Here is a 21,275-nt window from a genome sequence, read left to right as displayed (position 1 = left end):
GACTATAACATAACCCTTATTTAAGCAATAACTATATACAAGTCTTGCAGAAGTAGTCCGCACTTGGGACGGGCGCCCAGCATCCTCTACGGACTACGAGAAAAAGATTTACCGGTAGGTTTAAAAATAAGATTTTACTTACCGATAAATCTATTTCTCGGAGTCCGTAGTGGATGCTGGGGTTCCTGAAAGGACCATGGGAATAGCGGCTCCGCAGGAGACAGGGCACAAAAAGTAAAGCTTTTTCCGATCAGGTGGTGTGCACTGGCTCCTCCCCCCATGACCCTCCTCCAGACTCCAGTTAGGTACTGTGCCCGGACGAGCGTACACAATAAGGGAGGATTTTGAATACCGGGTAAGACTCATACCAGCCACACCAATCACACCGTACAACTTGTGATCTAAACCCAGTTAACAGTATGATAACAGCGGAGCCTCTGAAAGATGGCTTCCTTCAACAATAACCCGAATTAGTTAACAATAACTATGTACAATTTATGCAGATAATCCGCACTTGGGATGGGCGCCCAGCATCCACTACGGACTCCGAGAAATAGATTTATCGGTAAGTAAAATCTTATTTTCTCTATCGTCCTAGTGGATGCTGGGGTTCCTGAAAGGACCATGGGGATTATACCAAAGCTCCCAAACGGGCGGGAGAGTGCGGATGACTCTGCAGCACCGAATGAGAGAACTCCAGGTCCTCCTTAGCCAGAGTATCAAATTTGTAAAATTTTACAAACGTGTTCTCCCCTGACCACGTAGCTGCTCGGCAAAGTTGTAATGCCGAGACCCCTCGGGCAGCCGCCCAAGATGAGCCCACCTTCCTTGTGGAGTGGGCCTTTACAGATTTAGGCTGTGGCAGGCCTGCCACAGAATGTGCAAGTTGGATTGTGCTACAGATCCAACGAGCAATCGTCTGCTTAGACGCCGGAGCACCCATCTTGTTGGGTGCATACAATATAAACAACGAGTCAGATTTTCTGACTCCAGCTGTCCTTGCAATATATATTTTTAATGCTCTGACAACGTCCAGTAACTTGGAGTCCTCCAAGTCACTTGTAGCCGCAGGCACTACAATAGGCTGGTTCAGATGAAATGCTGACACCACCTTAGGGAGAAAATGCGGACGAGTCCGCAGTTCTGCCCTGTCCGAATGGAAAATCAGATATGGGCTTTTGTAAGATAAAGCTGCCAATTCTGACACTCTCCTGGCAGAAGCCAGGGCTAGAAGCATGGTCACTTTCCATGTGAGATATTTCAAATCCACCTTTTTTAGTGGTTCAAACCAATGAGATTTTAGGAAATCCAAAACCACATTGAGATCCCACGGTGCCACTGGAGGCACCACAGGAGGCTGTATATGCAGCACTCCCTTAACAAAGGTCTGGACTTCAGGGACTGAAGCCAATTCTTTTTGAAAGAAAATCGACAGGGCCGAAATTTGAACCTTAATAGATCCCAATTTGAGACCCATTGACAATCCTGATTGCAGGAAATGTAGGAATCGACCCAGTTGAAATTCCTCCGTCGGAGCACTCCGATCTTCGCACCACGCAACATATTTTCGCCAAATTCGGTGATAATGTTGCACGGTTACTTCCTTCCTTGCTTTAATCAAAGTAGGAATGACTTCTTCCGGCATGCCTTTTTCCTTTAGGATCCGGCGTTCAACCGCCATGCCGTCAAACGCAGCCGCGGTAAGTCTTGAAACAGACAGGGACCCTGCTGAAGCAAGTCCCTCCTTAGAGGTAGAGGCCACGGATCTTCCGTGATCATCTCTTGAAGTTCCGGGTACCAAGTCCTTCTTGGCCAATCCGGAACCACTAGTATCGTTCTTACGCCTCTTTGCCGTATAATTCTCAATACTTTTGGTATGAGAGGCAGAGGAGGAAACACATACACCGACTGGTACACCCAAGGCGTTACCAGCGCGTCCACAGCTATTGCCTGCGGATCTCTTGACCTGGCGCAATACCTGTCCAGTTTTTTGTTGAGGCGAGACGCCATCATGTCCACCATTGGTCTTTCCCAACGGGTTACCAGCATGTGGAAGACTTCTGGATGAAGTCCCCACTCTCCCGGGTGAAGATCGTGTCTGCTGAGGAAGTCTGCTTCCCAGTTGTCCACTCCCGGGATGAACACTGCTGACAGTGCTATCACATGATTCTCTGCCCAGCGAAGAATCCTTGCAGCTTCTGCCATTGCACTCCTGCTTCTTGTGCCGCCCTGTCTGTTCACATGGGCGACTGCCGTGATGTTGTCCGACTGGATCAACACCGGTTTTCCCTGAAGCAGAGGTTCTGCCTGGCTTAGAGCATTGTATATTGCTCTTAGTTCCAGAATGTTTATGTGAAGAGACGTTTCCAGGCTCGTCCATACTCCCTGGAAGTTTCTTCCTTGTGTGACTGCTCCCCAGCCTCTCAGGCTGGCGTCCGTGGTCACCAGGATCCAATCCTGTATGCCGAATCTGCGGCCCTCCAATAGATGAGCACTCTGCAACCACCACAGAAGAGACACCCTTGTCCTTGGAGACAGGGTTATCCGCAGGTGCATCTGAAGATGCGACCCTGACCATTTGTTCAACAGATCCCTTTGGAAAATTCTTGCGTGGAATCTGCCGAATGGAATTGCTTCGTAAGAAGCCACCATTTTTCCCAGGACTCTTGTGCATTGATGTACAGACACCTTTCCTGGTTTTAGGAGGTTCCTGACAAGCTCGGATAACTCCTTGGCTTTTTCCTCCGGGAGAAAAACCTTTTTCTGAACCGTGTCCAGAATCATCCCTAGGAACAGCAGACGAGTTGTCGGCATTAACTGGGATTTTGGAATATTCAGAATCCACCCGTGCTGTTTTAGCACTTCTTGAGACAGTGCTAATCCCATCTCTAGCTGTTCTCTGGACCTCGCCCTTATTAGGAGATCGTCCAAGTATGGGATAATTAATACGCCTTTTCTTCGAAGAAGAATCATCATCTCGGCCATTACCTTTGTAAAGATCCGAGGTGCCGTGGACAATCCGAACGGCAGCGTCTGAAACTGATAGTGACAGTTTTGTACAACGAACCTGAGGTACCCCTGGTGTGAGGGGTAAATTGGAACGTGGAGATACGCATCCTTGATGTCCAAGGATACCATAAAGTCCCCCTCTTCCAGGTTCGCTATCACTGCTCTGAGTGACTCCATTTTGAACTTGAACTTCTTTATGTACAGGTTCAAGGACTTCAGATTTAGAATAGGCCTTACCGAGCCATCCGGCTTCGGTACCACAAAAAGAGTGGAATAATACCCCTTCCCTTGTTGCAGAAGAGGTACCTTGACTATCACCTGCTGAGAGTACAGCTTGTGAATGGCTTCCAAAACCGTCTCCCTTTCGGAGGGGGACGTTGGTAAAGCAGACTTCAGGAAACGGCGAGGTGGATCTGTCTCTAATTCCAACCTGTATCCCTGAGATATTATCTGCAGGATCCAGGGATCTACTTGCGAGTGAGCCCACTGCGCGCTGTAATTTTTGAGACGACCCCCCACCGTCCCCGAGTCCGCTTGAGAAGCCCCAGCGTCATGCTGAGGCTTTTGTAGAAGCCGGGGAGGGCTTCTGATCCTGGGAAGGAGCTGCGTGTTGCTGTCTCTTCCCTCGACCTTTGCCTCGTGGCAGATATGAATAGCCCTTTGCTCTCTTATTTTTAAAGGAACGAAAGGGCTGCGGTTGAAAACTCGGTGCCTTTTTCTGTTGGGGAGTGACTTGAGGTAGAAAGGTGGATTTCCCGGCTGTAGCCGTGGCCACCAAATCTGATAGACCGACTCCAAATAACTCCTCCCCTTTATACGGCAAAACTTCCATATGCCGTTTTGAATCCGCATCGCCTGTCCACTGTCGCGTCCATAAAGCTCTTCTGGCCGAAATGGACATAGCACTTACCCGTGATGCCAGTGTGCATATATCCCTCTGTGCATCACGCATATAAAGAAATGCATCCTTTATTTGTTCTAACGACAGTAAAATATTGTCCCTGTCCAGGGTATCAATATTTTCAATCAGGGATTCTGACCAAACTACCCCCGCACTGCCCATCCAGGCAGTCGCTACAGCTGGTCGTAGTATAACACCTGCATGTGTGTATATACTTTTTTGGATATTTTCCATCCTCCTATCTGATGGATCTTTAAGTGCGGCCGTCTCAGGAGAGGGTAACGCCACTTGTTTAGATAAGCGTGTTAGCGCCTTGTCCACCCTAGGAGGTGTTTCCCAGCGCTCCCTAACCTCTGGCGGGAAAGGGTATAATGCCAATAATTTCTTTGAAATTATCAGCTTTTTATCAGGGGCAACCCACGCTTCATTACACACGTCATTTAGTTCTTCTGATTCAGGAAAAACTATAGGTAGTTTTTTCATACCCCACATAATACCCTGTTTAGTGGTACCTGTAGTATCAGCTAAATGTAACGCCTCCTTCATTGCCAAAATCATATAACGTGTGGCCCTACTGGAAAATACGGTTGATTCGTCACCGTCACCACTGGAGTCATCGCCTGTGTCTGGGTCTGTGTCGACCGACTGAGGCAAAAGGCGTTTCACAGCCCCTGACGGTGTTTGAGTCGCCTGGACAGGCACTAATTGATTGTCCGGCCGTCTCATGTCGTCAAACGACTGCTTTAGCGTGTTGACACTATCCCGTAGTTCCATAAATAAAGGCATCCATTCTGGTGTCGACTCCCTAGGGGGTGACATCCTCATATTTGGCAATTGCTCCGCCTCCACACCAATATCGTCCTCATACATGTCGACACACACGTACCGACACACAGCAGACACACAGGGAATGCTCCTAACGAAGACAGGACCCACTAGCCCTTTGGGGAGACAGAGGGAGAGTTTGCCAGCACACACCAAAAGCGCTATATATATATCAGGGATAGCCTTATAATAAGTGCTCCCTTATAGCTGCTTTGTTATATCAAAATATCGCCATAAATGTGCCCCCCCCTCTCTGTTTTACCCTGTTTCTGTAGTGCAGTGCAGGGGAGAGACTTGGGAGCCGTCCTGACCAGCGGAGCTGTGAGAGGAAATGGCGCCGTGTGCTGAGGAGATAGGCCCCGCCCCTTTTCCGGCGGGCTCGTCTCCCGCTATTTAGAAAAATTAGGCAGGGGTTAAATATCTCCATATAGCCTCTAGGGCTATATGTGAGGTATTTTTAGCCTTTATAGGTACTCATTTGCCTCCCAGGGCGCCCCCCTCCCAGCGCCCTGCACCCTCAGTGACTGCCGTGTGAAGTGTGCTGAGAGGAAAATGGCGCACAGCTGCAGTGCTGTGCGCTACCTTTAGAAGACTGCAGGAGTCTTCAGCCGCCGATTCTGGACCTCTTCTGATTTCAGCATCTGCAAGGGGGCCGGCGGCGTGGCTCCGGTGACCATCCAGGCTGTACCTGTGATCGTCCCTCTGGAGCTTGATGTCCAGTAGCCAAGAAACCAATCCATCCTGCACGCAGGTGAGTTGACTCCTTCTCCCCTCAGTCCCTCGCTGCAGTGATCCTGTTGCCAGCAGGAATCACTGTAAAATAAAAAACCTAGCTAAACTTTCTCTAAGCAGCTCTTTAGGAGAGCCACCTAGATTGCACCCTTCTCGGCCGGGCACAAAAATCTAACTGGAGTCTGGAGGAGGGTCATGGGGGGAGGAGCCAGTGCACACCACCTGATCGGAAAAAGCTTTACTTTTTGTGCCCTGTCTCCTGCGGAGCCGCTATTCCCATGGTCCTTTCAGGAACCCCAGCATCCACTAGGACGATAGAGAAATCTTATTTTCTCTAACGTCCTAGAGGATGCTGGGGACTCCGTAAGGACTATGGGGATTATACCAAAGCTCCCAAATGGGCGGGAGTGTGCGGATGACTCTGCAGCACCGATTGAGCAAACAGGAGGTCCTCCTCAGCCAGGGTATCAAACTTACAGAACTTTTCAAAGGAGTTTGAACCCGACCAAGTAGTAGCTCGGCACATCTGTAGCGCCGAGACCCCTCTGGCAGCCGCCCAAGAAGAGCCCACCTTCCTAGTGGAATGGGCCTTGACCGATTTAGGTAACGGCAATCCCGGCGTAGAATGCGCCTGCTGAATCGTGTTACAGATCCAGCGAGCAATAGTCTACATTGAAGCAGGGGCACCAATCTTGTTGGTTGCATACATGACAAACAGTGCTTCTGTTTTTCTGACTGTAGCCGATCTGGCCACGTAAATTTTCAAAGCCCTGACCACATCAAGGGACTCGGGATCCTCCAAGTCACGCGTAGCCACAGGCACCACAATAGTTCATATGAAAGGATGAAAACACTTTTGGCAGGAATTGAGGACAGGTCCGCAATTCCGCTCTATTCATATGGAAAACCAGATAGGGGCTTTTATGTGATAAAGCCGCCAATTCAGACACTCGCCTAGCCGAAGCCAAGGCCAATAACATGACCACCTTCCAAGTGAGATTTTTCAACTCCACCGTTTTAAGTGGTTCAAACCAGTGTGACTTAATGAAACTTAACACCACGTTAAGGTCCCAAGGCGTCCCCGGAGGTACAAAAGGAGGCTGAATATGCAGTACTCCCTTCACAAAAGTTTGTACTTCAGGGAGAGAGGCCAATTCCTTTTGAAAGAAAATGGATAAGGCCGAAATCTGAACCTTAATAGATCCTAATTTTAGGCCGAAATTCACTCCAGTTTGCAGGAAGTGAAGGAAACGGCCCAGATGGAATTCTTCCGTATGAGCATTCCTGGCCTCACACCAAGAAACATATTTTCGCCATATACAGTGATAATGTTTAGATGTCATGTCCTTCCTAGCCTTTATTAGCGTAGGAATGACCTCATCCGGAATACCCTTATCCGCTAGGATCCGGCGTTCAACTGCCATGCCGTCCAACGCAGCCGCGGTAAGTCTTGGAATAGACATGGCCACTGTTGCAACAGGTCCTGTCTTAGAGGAAGAGGCCACGGATCTTCTGTGAGCATTTCCTGCAGATCCGGATACCAGGTCCTTCGTGGCCAATCTGGAACAATGAGGATTGTTCTCCCTCCTCTCCCTCCTACCATTCTCAACACCTTGGGTATGAGAGGAAGAGGGGGAAATACATAGACCGACTGGAACACCCACGGTGTCACTAGGGCATCTACAGCTACTGCCTGAGAGTCTCTTGACCTGGTGCAATACCTCTGTAGCTTCTTGTTGAGGCGGGACGCCATCATGTCTATCTGTGGCAGTTCCCACTGACTTGCAATCTGTGCGAAGGCTTCCTAAAGAAGTCCTCTCTTGGATGCAGGTCGTGTTTGCTGAGGAAATCTGCTTCCCAGTTGTCCACTCCCGGAATGAACTGCTGAAAATGCGCTTACATGATTTTCTGCCCAGCGGAGAATCCTGGTGGCTTCTGCCATTTCCACTCTGCTCTTTGTGCCGCCTTGGCGGTTTACATGAGCCACTGCGGTGATGTTGTCTGACTGGATCAGAACCGGTAGGTCGCGAAGTAATGTTTCCGCTTGCCGAAGGGCGTTGTATATGGCCCTCAGCTCCAGGATGTTGATTTGAATACAGTTTTTTTGACTTGACCCAAAGACCTTAGAAGTTTCTTCCGTGTGACTGCTCCCCCACCTCGGAGGCTCGCATCCGTGGCTACCAGAATCCAGTCCTGGATGGCAAACCTGCGACCCTGCAGAAGGTGAGCACTCTGCAGCCACCATAGGAGAGACACCCTGGCCCTAGGGGACAGGGTGATTAACTCATGCATCTGTAGATGTGATCCGGACCACTTGTCCCGTAGATCCCATTGGAAAATCCTCGCATGGGACCTGCCAAAGGGAATGGCCCCGTAAGATGCCACCATCTTTCCCAGGACCCGAGTGCAGTGATGCACTGACACCTGTTTTGGTTTTAATAGGTTTTTACCAGAGTCATTAGTTCCTGGGCCTTCTCTATCGGAAGATAAACCCATTTCTGGTCCGTATTCAGAATCATACCCAAGAAGGGTAGACGAGTCATAGGAACCAACTGTGACTTCGGGATATTGAGAATCCAGCCGAGTTGCTGTGACACCTTCAGCGAAAGTGACACGCTGTTCAACAACTGCTCTTTTGATCTCGTAGGAGCACCATCATTTCCGCCAATTACCCTGAAATTGGTAATGACAATACTGTACCGTAATTCTCAGGTACGCCTGATGGGGTGGATAAATGGGAACATGAAGGTATGCAGCCTTTATGTCTAGATACACCATAAAATCCCCCCCTTCCAGGCTGACGCTGATCGCTCTGAGCGATTCCACCTTGAATTTGAACCTTTTCAAGTATAGGTTCAGAGATTTTAATTTTAAAATAGGTCTGACCGAACCGTCCGGTTTCGAGACTACAGCCAAGGTTGAGTAATATCCCCTTCCTTGCTGAAGGAGGGGAACCTTGAGCACCACCTGTTGGAGATACAATGTGTGAATTGTATTTAATATTATCTCCCTTTCTGGGGGAGAAGCCGGTAGGGCCGATAAGGAAAACCGGCGATGAGGCACCTCTTTGAATTCCAGCTTGTAACCCTGAGAAACAATTTCTATTGCCCAGGGATCCACCTGTGAGTGAACTCAGATGTGGCTGAAGAGTCGAAGACGTGCTCCCACTGGGGCGGACTCCCTTAGCGGAGCCCCAGCGTCATGCGGTGGATTTAGTAGAGGCCGGGGAGGACTTCTGTTCCTGGGAACTAGCTGTGCCCTGCGCCCTTACCTCTGGTAAAAAAGGACGCTCCTCGTACTTTCTTGTTTTTCTGCGACCGAAAGGACTGCATTTGATAATGTCGTGCTTTCTTAGGCTGTGAGGGAATATAAGGCAAAAGATCAGATTTACCAGCTATAGCTGTGGAGACCAGGTCCGAGAGCCATTCTCCACACAATTCCTCACCCTTGTAAGGTAAAACCTCCATATGCCTCTTTTAGTCGGCATCACCTGTCCATTGCATGTTCCACAGGACACGTCTAGCAGAAATCGACATAGCGTTGACTCTAGAACCCAGTAGACCAATGTCTCTTTGAGCATGTCTTATATATAAGACTGCATCTTTTATATATCCTAGGGTCAATAACATGGTATCCTTATCTAGGGTTTCAATCTCCGCTGATAAGGTATCTGTCCACGCTGTTACAGCGCTATAAACCCATGCCGACACAATCGCCGGTCTGAGTAGTGTACCAGAATGTGTGTAAATGGACTTCAAAGTACTTTTCTGCATCATATCTGCAGGATCCCTGCGGGTAGCTGTATCTTGGTATGTCAGCGCTACCTTTTGGGTAAACGTGTCAACGCCTTGTCCACCCTAGGGGAGGATTCCCATCGTATCCTGGCCCTAGCAGGGAAAGGATACGCTATGAGAATTCTTTTGGGAAACTGCAGTTTCTTGTCTGTAGATTCCCGCTCTTTTTCACACAATTCATTTGGTTCATGAGAGGGGGAAATGTTATCTCAGCTTTCTTCCCCTTAAACATGTGTACCCTCGTGTCAGGGACAGATGGGTCATCAGTGATATGCAAAACATCTTTTATTTCAATAATCATATATTGAATACTTTTCTGCCAGTTTTGGCTGTAACTTTGCATCATCGTAGTCGACACTGGAGTCAGACTCCGTGTCGGTATCAGTGTATTATTTTGGATAGTGGGCGTTTTGAGACTCTAAAGGTCCCTGCGACATAGGGACAGACATGGGTAGATTCCTTGTCTGTTCTCTAATCTTTTGTGCAATAAATTTACCTCAGCACTTAATTCCACATATCCAGGCAGGTGTCGGCGTTGTCGACGGAGACACCACACAAACACACATTTGCTTCATCTCCTCCTTAGAAGAGCCTTTTATCTCAGACATGTCGACACACACGTACCGACACACCACACACTCAGGGAGTCCTCTTATCTGAAGACAGTTCCCCCACAAGGCCCTTTGGAGAGACAGAGAGAGAGTATGCCAGCACACACCCAGCGCTAATACCCCAGGAAAAAACACACAATGTAAACACCCAGTAGCGCTGTAATACTATTATTTGCTGCCAATTATGTGCCCCCCCCTCTTCTCTGAAACCCCCTTTCACCGTGGATAAGCGGGGGAGAGTCCAGGGAGCTTCCTCTCAGCTGTGCTGTGGAGAAAATGGCGCTGGCGAGTGCTGAGGGAGAAGCCCCGCCCCCTCGGCGGCGGGCTTCTGTCCCGCTTAAATATAATAAAAACTGGCGGGGGCTCTTTATATATACAGTGCCTAGCTGTATATATATCTCTTTTGCCAGAAATGAGGTTTATATTGCTGCCCAGGGCGCCCTGCACCCTTACAGTGACTGCCGTGTGTGAGAGCAATGGCGCACAGCTGCACTGCTGTGCGTTACCTCAGTGAAGATCATGAAGTCTTCTGCCGCCTCTGAAATCTTCTTTTCTTCTCATACTCACCCGGCTTCTATCTTCCGGCTCTGTGAGGAGGACGGCGGCGCGGCTCCGGGACGAACTCCAGGGTGAGACCTGTGTTCTGACTCCCTCTGGAGCTAATGGTGTCCAGTAACCTAAGAAGCAGAGCCTTGAAACTCACAGAAGTAGGTCTGCTTCTCTCCCCTCAGACCCTTGATGCAGGGAGACTGTTGCCAGCAGGCTCCCTGAAAATAAAAAACCTAACAAATATACTTTCTGTCAGAAAGCTCAGGAGAGCTCTCTGAAAAGCACCCAGTCTCCTCTGGGCACAGTATCAAACTGAGGTCTGGAGGAGGGGCATAGAGGGAGGAGCCGGTGCACACCAGATCTAAAGTCTTTCTTAAAGTGCCCATGTCTCCTGCGGAGCCCGTCTATCCCCATGGTCCTTAAGGAGTCCCCAGCATCCTCTAGGACGTTAGAGAAAATGGATATTATGTTTCAGAAACTGGTTTCTAGGAGGGGGTAAAACGGTTATAAATAAAATATATACCTAACGTTCATACATCACTTTCCCGTTTTTACAGAACTATTAATATTGAAACCCAAGGCATAACAAGGTCATCCAATATTTCTTACCTGTAAATCTCTCCTTCGATAACCTGTCTCGCACACTGTCCATATGAATTGTTCCCAATGCTAAAAACTGGAACAATAATTTATATTAGGTCTTGGCATTTTGATTTGATATGGCTCATTCATTCAAATTGTTCATTACACAGTAACTTCTACTTGACAATCTCTAAATAAAACATTGTGAACATTCTATAACGGATATTTCTGGCAGTGACATTTCCATGTAAAAAACAAAACAAAAAAACAACCCAAAACCGTTATGTTTATGGATCAGAATGAAATCTATAATGTCATAATTCTGTTTGTTACTATACATCTCTATTGGAATATATACCGTAGCATAAGTAACGTTATCGCAATTTAATCAGAAAGAGATTACAAGATAGCCCTAGCCTATCTAGATAAGATACAAGGGAATGACAATGGGCTTATTAGTGTGAATTGACATTCCATCGTAGAAACACAGATATAATATGACAGATGAGGACCAACATGTCTAATAAATTTGCAACGGCACCCTAGCTCATCACAAATGTCACATTTTAGGGCCACAAGAGTGCATAATTTCAAATGTCTTTGAATAAGGAGTACAGTGTTTACCTCCTTTACAATTCACTTCTTTCACAGTTATCCCTTTCCATCTGCATATTGGGGGTCATTCCAAATTGTTCGCTCGCTAGCTGCCTTTAGCAGCATTGCACACGCTAGGCCGCCGCCTTCTGGGAGTGTATCTTAGCTTAGCAGAATAGCGAACGAAAGATTAGCAGAATTGCGAATAGAAAATTATTAGCAGTTTCTGAGTAGCTCCAGACCTACTCACAGATTGCGATCAGATCAGGCCGATTCGTTCCTGGTTTGACGTCACAAACACGCACTGCGTTCGGCCAGCCACTCTCTCGTTTCTCCAGACACTCTTGCGTTTTTTCCGGGCACGCCTGCGTTTTGCCGCACACTCCCAGAAAACGGCCAGTTTCCGCCCAGAAACACCCACTTCCTGTCAATCACACTTCAACGATGAAAATTCTTCGTTCGGACGTGAATAAATCTACTAAGTTTTGTGCTAAAATACTTACCGCATGCGCACTACGTACCATGCGCATTTTTGCCTTAATCGCTCCGTTGCGAAAATCGGCAACGAGCGAACAACTCGGAATGACCCCCATTGTACAGAGTTACTATACAGGTCTAGCTGGTACCAGTACACCCAACACTGCTTTATATGACAAATAATTTTCTTGTTCACAGTTTTTACAGTTTATAGAACACTAAATTTATAAATAAAGGTCAGTGGTATTATCCTACAGGTCAGATAAATCTATACTTGGCCAAAGTACTACATGGGACAATACACAGACAAACATGATGCACACTATAATTATATATTTAATTAGTAAGATCCAATAAAAAAAACTTATCTCATGCAGATACAAAAAGACACCAGTAGGCCCACTCACACATCATAGCCTTCTTGACCCCATAGTATGGGGATTTTACTGCAAGCTTTTCCAATGCGCACTGTATGTATGGTGCATTGCAGACTGCAACTGATCTCTAACTTGGCAAAGATAAGCATGTGCAGTAGGTGGTCAGACAACTGGCTCAGCTCTCTTATGGTTGAGTAAGAGGTGAGAGGGGAGCAACAGACAGTAAGAACCACCAGGAGTTTCACCGGTACCCTGGTGGGCCTGTTCAAGCCAGCCGACAACACCAACTAAATCTTTATGCAATAACTACTGGCTTTGCCTTTTCATTTATTTCCAGTTTACATTTATAGGCCATTTGTGTGGACTGGGCTGGGGTGGGCGGGTCTTCAACCCAATCCAGAGTATCCCGAGATTGACCTTTTTTCAATCCTGATACCTGGGATTGAAAAAAAGGCCGGGGATTGGTCTCCCTAGAGCTATCCAATTGTTAAAAAAATGTTGCTGTAATTTACCCATAAAAAAAAAAAAAATTGGAAAGAAAATGTAAAATTAGACTGTACCTCCACAAAATAAAAATTGGGTAATAGTATAGATGTCTATTACTGTCCCAAATAATAATATTTTTTGCACTTTAAAAATGGCAGACATACAGTACATTTTTTTTCTTTCAATTCTAACTAATAAAATGAAAATGTAAAAAATAAAGGTGATTTTGGGGATATTTGAAGCAACTTCCAAAAAAAAAATAATAAAAAAATAAAAAAAAATTTTTAAATTTAAATAAATACGTTAGTTACATTTGGGATCCATAAAAAAAAAGTAAAAAAGATGATTTTGGGTAATTTGAGGTTACTTTTTCCCCAACAAAATAATGAGATGCAATTATTGTCACAATTAAACTAATTGAGAAACCCCACAGCTGTCTGCTTGAAATTTAAGGTGCCATGGGGAAAAAAAAGAATAATGCTTATAATTAGATATGTCTCTAAATCATCAGAATTGTGCCAAACTCAAAGGCTATTCCATAAGGGCCTTAGGTGGTTATACCTTAAATAACATATAACATAAAACTATGTCTAGCTAGCATAAACATTCTCCAGTGCTAGGGACAGGTAGCAAAAATATATATGTTTTTGTTACAGTATCTTCAAATAATTTTTTTTCTAGCTACAATAAAGTTTATTTTTCTCAAGATGCAACACACAATGGTTTTTAAATATTTGTAGTTTACATTTACATGAAATGCAATGATCAACTCTGTTACTGTACCTCCTTCTTTATCTGTCAAAACAAGGGAGTGTGCCCTGCCACAAGACACTTGCAACACTCGTGTGTCTTGCGGCTTGTCCAGTGGCAGAGGAACCGGTGATGGCTCCAGAATGTATTCATAACCTTTAGCTACAAAACAAAGTTCAATAGAAGTTAAATAACAGCAGTACACATCCTGATCTACATGTCAGGTTATTATAAAGATATACAGGTTGAGTATCCCTTATCCAAAATGCTTGGGACCAGAGGTATTTTGGATATGGGATTTTTCCGTATTTTGGAATAATTGCATACCATAATGAGATATCATGGTGATGGGACCTAAAGCTAAGCACAGAATGCATTTATGTTACATATACACCTTATACACACAGCCTGAAGGTAATTTTAGCCAATATTTTTTATAACTTTGTGCATTAAACAAAGTGTGTCTACATTCACACAATTCATTTATGTTTCATATACACCTTATACACACAGCCTGAAGGTCATTCAATACAATATTTTTAATAACTTTGTGTATTAAACAAAGTTTGTGTACATTGAGCCATCAAAAAACAAAGGTTTCACTATCTCACTCTCACTCAAAAAAGTCCGTATTTCGGAATATTCCGTATTTCGGAATATTTGGATATGGGATACTCAACCTGTATCTTATATTCTACATCCTCGTTTGGACCACATGACTAACCACTGCAAAACCAGGTTACATAACTATTCTTTGTGCTATAGGTTTCTCATACTTTGCAATATGCCAATGTCTAGTATTTTAGACTTTACTCATCTATCTGCTCTGGTACATCCTCTCACACTACATATGTGGCACTATTTCAAGCATCTATGGCAGTATTTCATTAAGTCATCTTTTTTATGGTCTACTATCATTTTATTGTAAGTGACATTTGGTGATGTCTTTGAATTACTACTTAGTACAGTGTTGTTAAACTGTGGTATTTGGGTCAAAAATTATATTTGGTAGACACCTTGGGATGAATGAATTATAAAACAAAAAATGCTGGATTTAACTATAACCCACATTGGGAAATATTTATTAAAACATAGTAGTAATATCATTATTATTAATATTATTATTATTAACAATAAAACAACAACAACAGGTGAAAATAAAAAGGTTGTCTTGCCCACAACAACTAAGTTATGTATAATGTAAACAAGGTATATAACATGTTACCATGGTCTAACGTCAAATACAATGCAGCTGTGGAAAACCACTAACGCTATGGACCTTTTTTCTAGCTCTATTAATAACGGGATTTTGGTACTTACCGGTAAAATCATTTTTCCGATTCCACAGGGGACACTGTAAGGTCATTACGGTGGGGGTATAGATGGTGGACAAGTGGAGCCGGCATTTTAAATTCTTTGAACAGTGACTGACTGGCTCCTCCCCTCTATGCTACCCCAACAGACCAGTTTCGAAAACTGAGCCCGAGAGGAGACAGCTCGATACAACACGACATAGTAGGAGGAGAAAGAACGAGAATACATACACACACTGCTCAAAAAAATAAAGGGAACACTAAAATAACACATCCTAGATCTGAATGAATGAAATATTCTTATTAAATACTTTGTTCTTTACATAGTTGAATGTGCTGACAGCAAAATCACACAAAAATTATCAATGGAAATCAGATTTATTAACCCATGGAGGGCTGGATTTGGAGTCACACTCAAAACTAAAGTGGAAAAACACACTACAGGCTGATCCAACTTTGATGTAATGTCCTTAAAACAAGTCAAAATGAGGCTCAGTAGTGTGTGTGGCCTCCACGTGCCTCTATGACCTCCCTACAACGCCTGGGCATGCTCCTGATGAGGTGGCGGATGGTCTCCTGAGGGATCTCCTCCCAGACCTGGACTAAAGCATCCGCCAACTCCTGGACAGTCTGTGGTGCAACATGGTGTTGGTGGATGGAGCGAGACATGATGTCCCAGATGTGCTCAATTCGATTCAGGTCTGGGGAACGGGCGGGCCAGTCCATGGCATCAATGCCTTCGTCTTGCAGGAACTGCTGACACACTCCAGCCACATGAGGTCTAGCATTGTCTTGCATTAGGAGGAACCCAGGGCCAACCGCACCAGCAAATGGTCTCACAAGGAGTCTGAGGATCTCATCTTGGTACCTAATGGCAGTCAGGTTACCTCTGGCGAGCACATGGAGGGCTGTGTGGCCCCCCAAAGAAATGCCACCCCACACCATTACTGACCCACTGCCAAACCGGTCATGCTGGAGGATGTTGCAGGCAGCAGAACGTTCTCCTTGGCGTCTCCAGACTCTGTCACATGTGCTCAGTGAGAACCTGCTTTCATCTGTGAAGAGCACAGGGCGCCAGTGGCGAATTTGCCAATCTTGGAGTTCTCTGGCAAATGCCAAACGTCCAGCACGGTGTTGGGCTGTAAGCACAACCCCCACCTGTGGACGTTGGGCCCTCATACCACCCTCATGGAGTCTGTTTCTGATCGTTTGAGTAGACACATGCACATTTGTAGCTTGCTGGAGGTCATTTTGCAGGGCTCTGGCAGTGCTCCTCCTGTTCCTCCTTGCACAAAGGCTGAGGTAGCGGTCCTGCTGCTGGGTTGTTGCCCTCCTACGGCCTCCTCCACGTCTCCTGATGTACTGGCCTGTCTCCTGGTAGCGCCTTCATGCTCTGGACACTACACTGACAGACACAGGAAACCTTCTTGCCACAGCTCGCATTGATGTGCCATCCTGGATGAGCTGCACTATCTGAGCCACTTGTGTGGGTTGTAGACTCCGTCTCATACTACCACTAGAGTGAAAGCACAGCCAGCTTTCAAAAGTGACCAAAACACCAGCCAGAAAGCATAGGAGCTGAGAAGTGGTCTGTGGTCACCACTTGCAGAACAACTCCTGTATTGGGGGTGTCTTGCTAATTGCCTATAATTTCCACCTGTTGTCTATTCCATTTGCACAACAGCATGTGAAATTGATTGTCAATCAGTGTTGCTTCCTAAGTGGACAGTTTGATTTCACAGAAGTGTGATTGACTTGGAGTTACATTGTGTTGTTTAAGTGTACCCTTTATTTTTTTGAGCAGTGTGTGTATATATATATATATATATATATATATATATATATATATATATATATATATATATACACACACACACACACACATAGATACACACACACACACACACACACACACACACACACACACACAGTATCCCTTATCCAGAATGCTTGGGACGAGAAGTATTTTGGATATCGGATCTTTACGTATTTTGGAATTGCATACCATAATGAGATATCATGGCGATGGGACCCAAGTCTAAGCACAGAATGCATTTATGTTTCATATACACCTTATGCACACAGCCTAAAGGTAATTTAGGCAATATTTTTTATAACTTTGTGCATTAAACTAAGTGTGTATACATTCACACAATTCATTTAGGTTTCATATACACCTTATACACACAGCCTGAAGGTCATTTAATACAATATTTTTAATAACTATGTGTATTAAAGAAAGTTTGTTTACATTGTGCCATCAGAAAACAAAGATTTCACTATCTCACTCAAAAAAATCCGTATTTCGGAATATTCTGTATTTTGGATTATTTGGATATGGGATACTCAACCTGTATACACACAAATATTAAACAAACAAGAACAATTGTCATTGTCATCTGTCAACATTAATGTAAATAACTGAAGAAAATTCTCCCACACTGGAGAAACTAAACCCAAAGATGCCCAGCGCTGGGAGGGCGTCCAGTGTCCCCTGTGGAATCGGAAAAATGGATTTACCGGTAAGTACCAAAATCCTGTTTTCGCTTTTATCCACTAGGGGAACTGGGAAGTCATTATGGTGGGGATGTCCCAGAGCTCCCATTACAGGTGGGAAAGCGCTGAGAGTCGTGTAAAACCGCTCAACCAAACTGAGCAGCCAAAGCCGCTAAAGTATCAAACTTGTAGAACTTGATAAACGTATGTTTCCCCGAACAAGTTGCTGCTCTACACAACTGCGTCAAGAAAACTCCTCTAGTAACCGCCCAGAAAGAACACACTGGCCTAGTGAAATGGGCGGAGACCGAAGTAGGCGAAGGTGGCGATGCTGCTAAATACGCCTGTCGAATAGTAAATCTGATCCAACGTGCTAATGTGTCTGTTTTGAGGCCAGCCATCCAGGCTTGGCGGGATCATAGAGCACAAAAAGAGCAAAGTAGCGGTTCTCTCTACATAAATCTGCAGGGCCCGAACAACGTCCAGGGATCTTGAAGAGGGAGAGTCGCCTGAGACTACCGCAACCACAATAGGCTGATTAATATGAAAGGCTGAAACAACCTTAGGAAAAAAAAAAGAGCTGTGAGTGCGAAGTTCCGCTCTGTGCTCATGGAAGATCAAATACGGAGGACAGCACGAGAGAGCTCCCAACTCAGAGACCCGTCAAGCCAAGGCCAGTGCCAACAGTAACACCACCTTCCACGTAAGGAATTTGAGCTCCATCGATCCCAGAGGCTTAAACAGGAATGATTGCAAAAATGAAAGAACCAGATCCAGATCCCAGGGAGCTGTGGGAGGAACGAACGGTGGCTTAAGGCGGATAACCCCCTGAAGAAAAGTCTGTACCGCAGCCAGTAAGGCCAATTTTCTTTGGGGAAAAAATTGACAGGGCAGAAATTTAAACCTTTAGCGACCCTAGGCTCAAACCCACCGAGAGGCCAGCCTGGAAGAAAAGGAGAAGCCTGGCCAACCTAAAGGAAGTAGGCGAGAAATTACGCTGTTCACACCATGAGATGTATGACCTACAAAATGCGGTAATAGTGTCTAGAAGTGACCTCCTTTCTAACACTCATCATAGTAGGAATCACTGGTGTTGTGATGCAGTTTTGTCTTAAAAGTTCCCACTCAACAACCACGCCGTCAAACATAGCCGCTGTAAGTCTGGATAAACGAAAGGACCGTGTGACAGCAAATCCCGTCTCAGAGGTAGCGGCCATGGGTCGTCTATGACTAACTGAAGGAGATTGCTATACCAAGTTCTTCAAGGCCAGTCTGGAGCCACGAGTAGAACTCTGACAGTTTCCCGTTTGTTTCTTTTGAGAAGACGTGGCAATAGGGGAAACGGCGGAAACAGGAACGCAAACTGGAAAGTCCAAGGGATCGTCAATGCGTCAACCGCCTCCGGATCTCTGGTGCGAGAGCAATACCGAGGAAGTTTGTGGTTCCTTCTGGACGCCATGAAATCGATCTGCGGGGGTCCCCATCAAGGAACCAGTTGCTGAAAAATCTGCAGATTTAGTTCCCATTCACCTAGATGCATATCCTGACGACTTAGGTAATCGGCCTCCCAGTTCTCCACTCCTGGTATGAACACCGCCGATATTGCTACTGCATACCTCTTGGCCCATAAGAGGATCTTGGTGACCTCCTTCATAACGGCTCTGCTGCGGGTGCCCCCATGGCGATTTATGTATGCCACAGCTGTGGCATTGTCTAGACCATTTATGACTGACTGCAGAGACTCCATATTGAATTTGACTATTCTCAAAAAAGGATTGATACTCTTTAAATTCAGAATGGGTCTTACCGAGCCGTCCACCTTCGGCACCATGAACAAACTGGAATAAAATCCCTGTTTCTGTTGGTGTAAAGGTACAGGAACGATGACACCCTTCTCCAGGAGATTCTGTACCGCCAAGAGAAGAGAATCCCGATGCTTCTGTGAAACTGGTAAACCTGTTGTAAAATATCTTGGAGGCGGATGTAACAAACTCGAATCTGTATCCCTGAGTAACCATGTCTCTTACCCAGGCGTCTGTGCAGGTTTCCGACCAAATCTGTACGAAACTTAGTAACCGAGCTCCCACCCTGGGATCCCCCAAGAGGGAGTGAAGCACGTCATGCGGCAGGCTTAGTGGCTGATTTAGGGTCCGTCTGTAAGGCAGCTGTAGCTGTGGCAAGACCACGTCCTCTGCCACCTCTGAAAGACATGGCTCCACCTCTAGCATGTCCTCTGAACTTTGACGGAGGCCGAAAGGACCGAAAAGACAGTCCAGAGTAAGTCTTTCTGGGAGGAGGAGCTGCAGAAGGAAGATATGTTGACTTACCTCCCGTGGCCTTAGAGAATAGCGTGTCCAGTTCCTGACCAAACAGGAACTCACCATTATACGGTATTGCTTCTACCGCTTTCTTGGAATCCACATCTGCTTGCCGTTGCTTAAGCCAGAGCGCACGGTGAGCTGAAATAGACAAGGCCGTTATCCTGCATCCGATGGTTCCGGCGTTCTTGGATACTTCCCCCAAATATACCACAGACTCTCTGATATGTTCTGCCAGAGAAATCAATTGATCTGTAGGGAGACCAGATGGTAAACCTGTTACCAATTGTTCTGCCCAGGATTCAATTGCCTTGTTAACCCACATACCAACCAGAGTAGGACGAATAAGTATCCCTGCTGCTGTGTAAATAGACTTTAAGGTATATTCTAACCTGCGGTCTGCTTGCTCCTTTAACAAGGTAGCGCTAGCCACCGGTAAGATGGTCTTCTTTGACAATCTACATAGAGAGGGATCTACCCAGAGGAGGGTTGTCCCACGTAGCTCTATTTTCCTCTGGGAAAGGATACAGCAGTAACAGTCTACGTGTAACTTGGAATTTCCCATCAGGGTGCTTCCATGCTAGTGCAAAATGATCATCTATTTCCGTGGAAATAGGAAAGGAGGTCGCACTCTTTGTTTTTTTGTAAAAAAAAAAGCAGGCTGTGGAGGAGTCGGATCAGATTCTGTAATTTGTAACACCTGGCGCACTGCCACTATGAGAGCATCTAAGCCCTCTGATTCAATATCCTGAATTACCTCTGTATCGGGGTCCTGAGGAGCCTCATCCTCCTCTAACGGAGGGATATCTTCCATGTCTGAGTCGTCAGACTGCAAAACCGCTGGTAACGGTCTCTTTTTGGAGCCTGCCTGTGTAGAAACAGAGGTGGGGGATTTAGATGCCCCCATAGACTTACGTAACTCCTCTACTGACCTGGCTAGACAGTGCGCCCACTCTGGTTCAGATAGAGAAGTTTGAGCTCTGGATTCTTCTCTATCTTTACGGGAAGCTGCCAGCTCGGCCGACAGATCTGTCATGACTCCGGACAATTGAACCAGCCATGGTGGAGTGGGATCCTGCATATAGTTGCAGGTGCTGGACTTCACAGTTATCACAATGGCCCTCATTCCGAGTCGTTCGCTCGGTAATTTTCTTCGCATCGCAGTGAAATTCCGCTTAGTACGCATGCGCAATATTCGCACTGCGACTGCGCCAAGTAATTTTACAATGAAGATAGTATTTTTACTCACGGCTTTTTCTTCGCTCTGGCGAACGTAGTGTGATTGACAGGAAATGGGTGTTACTGGGCGGAAACACGGCGTTTTCGGGGCGTGTGGATAAAAACGCTACCGTTTCCGGAAAAAACGCAGGAGTGGCCGGAGAAACGGGGGAGTGTCTGGGCGAACGCTGGGTGTGTTTATGACGTCAAACCAGGAACGACAAGCACTGAACTGAACGCAGA

General features: G+C 45.9%; 1 protein-coding gene across 6 annotated transcripts in view; it reads right to left on the bottom strand.

The window, feature by feature from the left end:
* Positions 1 to 21,275, bottom strand: part of RCC1L (RCC1 like) — a 157,231-nt gene that overhangs the window by 43,489 nt on the left and 92,467 nt on the right. For all 6 annotated transcript variants that reach the window (XM_063953734.1, XM_063953733.1, XM_063953737.1 and 3 more), the window contains 2 exons: positions 13,721 to 13,849; positions 11,031 to 11,097 (listed from right to left, as the gene is read on the bottom strand). In XM_063953734.1, the coding sequence (XP_063809804.1) occupies positions 11,031 to 11,097; positions 13,721 to 13,849 (196 nt within the window). The remainder of the gene's footprint in view (positions 1 to 11,030; positions 11,098 to 13,720; positions 13,850 to 21,275) is intronic.

Source organism: Pseudophryne corroboree, chromosome 2 (genome assembly GCF_028390025.1).
Source record: "Pseudophryne corroboree isolate aPseCor3 chromosome 2, aPseCor3.hap2, whole genome shotgun sequence".
Classification (NCBI taxonomy): Eukaryota; Metazoa; Chordata; class Amphibia; order Anura; family Myobatrachidae; genus Pseudophryne; species Pseudophryne corroboree.
The sequence above is the reverse complement of the archived record's forward strand: the minus strand, read 5'-3'. Positions and strand labels throughout refer to the sequence as shown.